This window comes from Myotis davidii, unplaced genomic scaffold (genome assembly GCF_000327345.1).
Source record: "Myotis davidii unplaced genomic scaffold, ASM32734v1 scaffold81, whole genome shotgun sequence".
NCBI lineage: Eukaryota > Metazoa > Chordata > Mammalia > Chiroptera > Vespertilionidae > Myotis > Myotis davidii.
This window is the reverse complement of record NW_006291554.1, coordinates 1,728,978-1,735,272: the sequence shown is the minus strand read 5'-3', so window position 1 is coordinate 1,735,272 and position 6,295 is coordinate 1,728,978. Positions and strand designations below refer to the sequence as shown.

Below are 6,295 nucleotides of genomic sequence, written 5' to 3'. Positions count from 1 at the left end.
CGACTTCCGGCCCAAACAAACTCCCTGGAGGGGCTCCCAGGAAGCCATGTTCTTCATACCCCTGTGCCTTTTTTAAAAATATATATTTCTTACGACTTCCGGCCCAAACAAACTCCCTGGAGGGGTTCCCAGGAAGCCATGTTCTTCATATCCCTGTGTCTTTTAAAAATATTATATTTTTTATTGATCGAGCCTGCAACCTGGGCATATGCCCTGACCGGGAATCGGACCATGACCTCCTCCTGGTTCATAGGCCGATGCTCAGCCACTGAGCCCCGCCCAGTCGGGTCATACCCCTGTGTCTTTGCATCTGCTCTTGCCTTCACCCATCTTTCCTGACACCCATCTCACCATCCCTGGCTGACAAACGCCTATTCATTTTCCAAAATCCATCTTAAGTGATGCCTCCTCTGTGGAGCCTTCCTTGACCACCGTCCCCAGAGTGTTAATAGCTGACCCAGTGCCTTCAGAGAACCTTGATCCTCCTTGGCGCCTTCAAGTTGCTCTCAGGGGGGTCTGGTGGGACAGAGGGACAAGCAAACAAATGTTCAACTGACATGAAGTCGGCAGTTGCTCCTGCAGCGGGTAAAGGCAGGAGAAATTATGTCAATGGCCTAAGGGTGGATCGCTGCCCCTTCTGTTGGTGTCACTTCCTGGGGCTCCCAGGGTGTGAGCACCCCATGCTTGAAGGGAACATCCACAGTTTAGCCATTTTACCCGGTGCTCAATCCGAGAAGCAGGGATCTGCTCCACGGATGGGCCAGCCCAGCCGCAGCTGGTGAACTTGTAGAGAGGGATGTTGGTCCGCAATGTGTCACCTTCCCAGGAGAGGTCAGGGCTGTGTTGGCCAAAATGAATTTCCCGGTAGGCATCTGGCTTCCGTGCAGGCTGTGACTGATCTGCCGGGCTGATTCACGATTATGTCTACCTCCCGCACCTTCCCGGGCCCTCCGGCAGGGCAGCATGCGCCTTAGTGTGCGTCTGTCTCCTGCTGCCCGGGCTGGTTCCCGTCCCTGGCGAACAGCTGCTCGGCTCACCTTCATTGGACAGAGGGGATGAGTCCCGAGCCTCCCAGGAAAGCACACCCAGACCTGAAGCAGCTGGTTCGGCCCCATCGAAGAAATTTTAAACCACACTTGTTAGCCTTTTAAGCTGCATTTATCAAGTCTGGGAGCAGATAACTTCCCTGGGGTTTGTCTGGTGGGATCCTCTTTCTTGTATTTGTTCCCCTTGCAAAGAAATAGAGTGGCAGGGAGGAGAAATAACGGGGCGTTTGTATAATATCCTGTGGTACAGGGATGAATGAATGGTGATTAATGAGTGGTGATGAACGTGATTGGAAATTCCCCCCGAAAAGCTGCTGGGGAGGCCAATGCCAGTGAGGGTGTCCTAATAAGGGGAGGTCAGGAGGGAGGCAGGAGAGGGAAGAGCTGTGACTCATGGGCCCAGTGAGGCGCTTGCTCATGTCCCGGATGCTCTGAGCGCTGCTGCCGTGAGGCTCCCCTGAGATTTCTTTCAGCCGCTGAGACCTCAGAACCACCCCAGACTGGAGCTTTGGCTGGGTTTCCGGGAACCTGGGAAATAGATCTTCTGAAATAGCATAGCAATGAAATGCCACGTTCTGGGGAAACCAAAGAAAGAGGTTGAAGGGGAGGATTCCCATGGGTTTGTTTTGTTTTTAACATATTTTTTTAAAATATATTTTATTGATTTTTTACAGAGAGGAAGGGAGAGAGATAGAGAGTTAGAAACATCGATGAGAGAGAAACATCGATCAGCTGCCTCCTGCACATCTCCTACTGGGGATGTGCCCGCAACCCAGGTACATGCCCTTGACCGGAATCGAACCTGGGACCTTTCAGTCCGCAGGCCGACGCTCTATCCACTGAGCCAAACCGGTTTCAGCAACATATTTTTATTGATTTCAGAGAAAAAGGGAAAGGGAGAGAGAAATATCAATGATGAGAGAGAATCATCCATGGGCTGCCTCCTGCACGCCCCACACTGGAGATCGATCCCGCAACCTGGGCATGTGCTCTGACGGGAAATCGAACCTCGACCTCCTGGTTCATAGGTCAACGCTCAACCACTGAGCTACGTCAGCCGGGCGCCCATCTGTTTTCTTTAAGTGACAGTGCACTCATCAAGCACTCAGATACACTGGCCCGACTGGGGGTGGTGGGGGTGAGGGTGCTGACCATCCCTTTGCTGCAGAACATGGCGGGACAGAGGCAGCGGCCACAGCCCTGTGAGCCCCTGGGTTCCTACCACAGGACCCACCTCCGGACAATTGTCCCTTCATGTGGGCCGTCGGGCTCATTGGCCGTCCAGAGCCCACAGCCAGGACCCAAGTCAGGGAAGGGGTGGCGGCTACCAAGGAGAAAGTGGCTCTTCCCTGTTCTTCCGAGAAGACTTGAAGGTCGACAGAGCAAAGGGAATGGGAAAGAGACTGTGCCTGCTCAGAATCCGGCCCGTCCTCACCAGAGTGTTTAATAACCAGCGCCTCTCACTGGCCTGGTCCTGTGTGTTCAGATCATTGGCTGAACCCCAGCCTGAGGTATTAGCATTATTTTGCTCTGATTTCCAAATTTGCTGACATAATATGTTTATATCTAATTTCTGCGCCACTGAGCCAAACCGGTTTCGGCCCAAATTTTTGACACAATATGTTTATATCTAATTTCTGCACAAGTTTTCCTCCCCTCCAGCACTGCATGAATGTATGTACGGATGTACCTCTGACCCTGTGTATATATGGATATACTGGGCCCATGAAGCACCCAGGGCAGGGGACGGCAGCTCTTTGCAGAATAACATGTCCCTCTACAAACAGTTTCTGGGTGTGGACTTTGGTCTGCAGTCATATTGAGAGGAAACGTGGCAGTTTCTCCGGTTAATTGCTATTGACACGGACGGGGTATCTGAAAACATACCCCGGGCCATGGAGGACGGGGTTCACTATTTTTGATTTTTAGAAAAATGAATAATTCAAACCGGAGACACGTGTCAGTGTCCAGCCCACAAGGGCCCGATTCTTTCCCACTGGTAAGGAGAGCAGTCATTTTACATCCTCCCCTCTAGGCCCTGAGTCGGGGCTGGGGGGGGCGGGGTTTAGAGGGGAGAGACAAGGAACAAAGGTGTCAAAGAGGGCATCCTCCCTGGATCCCTGAGGGGAGACAGCAGGGGGTAAAGGCAGGATGGACCTGCTCACTCCCTTTCTCTTCCTTCAGAAGCATTTGTGCTCGGTCTGCCCCGTACAACCAACATCACAATCCTTATAAAGCGGGGGCTCCCACCTCTGGGAGCGAACCCCTGTTACCTGCAAATGTCTGGAAAACTCTTGACCACGCTGCTCTTCAAACCCGGAGACAGAAAGGAGTTTCGCTTTACCTGCCAGAATCCAGAGGCTCACTTTGTCACTGAGGTCGAGAGGAACATTGGTGAGTACACACTCGGGGGCTGCTGCCGACCTCGCCAGCCCCTGGTGCGGGGGAGCTGAGGTCTGTTTGGAAGCTGCACTTCATTCGGTCCTATACGTGCCTGGTACGGGTTAAGATCTTTAACCCCCCAAAATGGCCCTTGGAGAAGTTCACAGAGGGACTTGCCTGAGATGGCACAGCCAGTGAGGAGCAGCAAGACCAGAGCCCAGGCTCTCAGGCTCCAGAGTCCTGGCCTGTGACCACTGAGCCACACTGTCTCTGAACAGAGCTGTGGGTCTCCGGGCCTGGGATGCTGTTGGATGTGCTAAAACCACTGACTTGGCTGATGACTGGTGCGAGTCAAGGGATTGGAGGACGAGAGAGACGGGAGGTTGAGGCGGTGGGTAGAGAAATGGGTCCACCAGGCTCAAGGGCAAAGGTAGCAGCTGTGGAGGCAGAGGGAGCTGGGCTTCATGGGACTTCATCTAAGTTGCTTAACTCCTTTTTGACTTTGTTTTCTGGTCTATAAAATAAGAATCCTTTACCAACCAAGTGGGTTGTTAGGAAGATGAACTAAAATAATGGCTTGAGAGAGTGTGTGATACTCAAGAATGCAACAAACTATAGGTGTTTGGTATTGTTATTACTCAGAACTTGAGCTTGGGGTAGGAGATTGACACAAATAACAATCAGGCAAGAAAAACAACAAGTGTGTCATTTCCCCATCGTTTTAAGGTGGGTATTCACAGCACTGACAACACTATTTGTGATCGCAAAGCCTACTCAGAACATTTCTTTGCCTTTCACTGAAAATAAGTGAATTGGGCAATAGATCATGAAGTGGAGGTGGGGGGTGGGGTGAGGGGGGAGAAGGATGAAATAAACCTTAGGAAGAAGGCATTCAGAAAAAGAAAAAAGGAGAAATTAGAGTCCTTAAAAGCAGATTTAAAGTTACGTTTGATAACTCAAAATCAAGACCTGATTTTCAATAAAGACCAATTACATAGACAAATCTCTGCCTGGTCTCCTAAAAAGGAAAGGAAAGAGAAAATACAAATATACAGCATCAAAAGTGTAAATGTAGATTAATGACATATACAAGGGCGATTTCTAAAATTTAAGAGACAGTGTGCAACATTGTGATATTCAGTGTGGAACTCTGAATGGACATGGTGATTTTCAGGAAAAACTTAATGGGCTCATAAAAAAGGTAGGAAACTGGAATAAATAGATAGCCATGGAGGAGGTGGGGTTTGGCTTAGTTAGAGATGGTCTCAGCCCTAGCCGGTTTGGCTCAGTGGATAGAGTGTTCGGCCCACGGAATTAAGGGTCCACGGTTCGATTCTGGTCAAGGGCACGTACCTTGGTTGCAGGCTTGACCCTGATCGGGGCACGTGCGGGAGGCAGTCAATCGATGTGTCTCTCTTACATCGATGCTTCTCTCTCTGTGTCTCTCCCCCCTCTTCCACTACTACCTCTAAAAAATCAATGGAAAAGTATCCTTGGGTGAGGATTAACAACAACAACAAAAAAGAGATGGTTTCATTAAGGATCTTATAACACTGTAAGGAGCAGGTAATTTCTGGTATTTAAGCCATTCTAGAGAAAGGTAGGCAAGCTCATTCTGTAAACATCCAAAGTCCCGTGGGCCAGATGGTCTCTGTCACATCACAACTGCTCAGCTGTGCTATCTCAGTATAAAGTCACCCATAGAGCCCTAGCCAGTTTGACTCAGTGGATAGAGCCTCGGCCTGTGGACTGAAGGGTCCGGGCTTCGATTCCGGTCAAGGGCACATGCCCGGGTCGCAGGGCTTGATCCCCAGCAGAGGGTGTGCGGGAGGCAGCTGATAAATGATTCTCATCATTGATGTTTCTCTTTCTCCCTCCCTCTCCCTTCCTCTTTGAAATCAATTATATATATATAAAATTTTTAAATCAGCCATAGATAATAGATGAATGTTTAGGCGGGGAACATTCCAGTGAAACTTTATTTACAGTAACAGGTGTTCGGCTGGATTGACCTCATGGGCTGTATTTGGCCGACTCCCATTCTGAGCATAGAAAGAGAAGTTTCATAATCATTTCATAAACCCTTACAACCCTGATGTCAACATCTACCAAGAGCATAAAAAGAGAAAACCATCAACCAGTCTGTTATGACTGTACATGCAAAAAAAAAAATCTTAGATAAAATATAAAACGTATTAAAAGAATAAAGCAACAAGAGTAGGAAAGTATCCGCTGGAAGACTAGGGTAGTTCACCATTAGCAAGTTGGCTAATGGAATGCTTTGCTCTGTTAGATGAGAAAAAAAAACTGTACGTGATCAGCTTAAGAGATTGTTTTTCATACAACATTCTCAGTCAACCAGACATAGAAGGGTGTTTGCTTAATCCAATGAAGTGTTTCTATCAGAACCTGGTAGCAAATATCGTATGCAACAGTCATTGCCCGTAACCTGGGAAACAACATAAGAGTTCCCACGAAGCATGCTGTTGGTCACTGTTATTCAAAGTTCTATTTAAAAATTTAGGGCTCATCTTAATAAATAGGTAGGATACCTAGGAAGCAAAATATGTAAAATTTTACTGAGAGACAAAAGAGAAGACACAAATACATGGGGAGGTCTACTGTATTCCTTAAAATTCTCAGTACTTTGTAACTGTCAGTTCTCCTCCAAATTAATTGACCAGTTTAAGTCAATTACAATTAACATGTCAGAGAAGTTTTCACAGAGCTGAGGAGAATATTGATATGGTTACGGGTTCCCTGGAGCCCTGGCCGGTGTGGCTCAGTTGGTTGGGGTAGTCCCGTCTGGTTATTGTGACCACTCTTCCCTGTGTGTCCATCCTCAAAGCCGAAGCTCTTAGCAACCA

At 48.5% G+C, this 6,295-nt stretch overlaps 1 protein-coding gene across 2 annotated transcripts in view; it reads left to right on the top strand.

Annotated features, from left to right (window-relative positions):
• CDCP1 (CUB domain containing protein 1) overlaps positions 1 to 6,295 on the top strand; it is a 35,924-nt gene that overhangs the window by 13,989 nt on the left and 15,640 nt on the right. For both annotated transcript variants that reach the window (XM_006765095.2, XM_006765094.2), the window contains exon 2: positions 3,231 to 3,440. In XM_006765095.2, coding sequence (XP_006765158.1) covers positions 3,326 to 3,440 — 115 coding nt within the window. In that variant the 5' untranslated portion in view covers positions 3,231 to 3,325. The remainder of the gene's footprint in view (positions 1 to 3,230; positions 3,441 to 6,295) is intronic.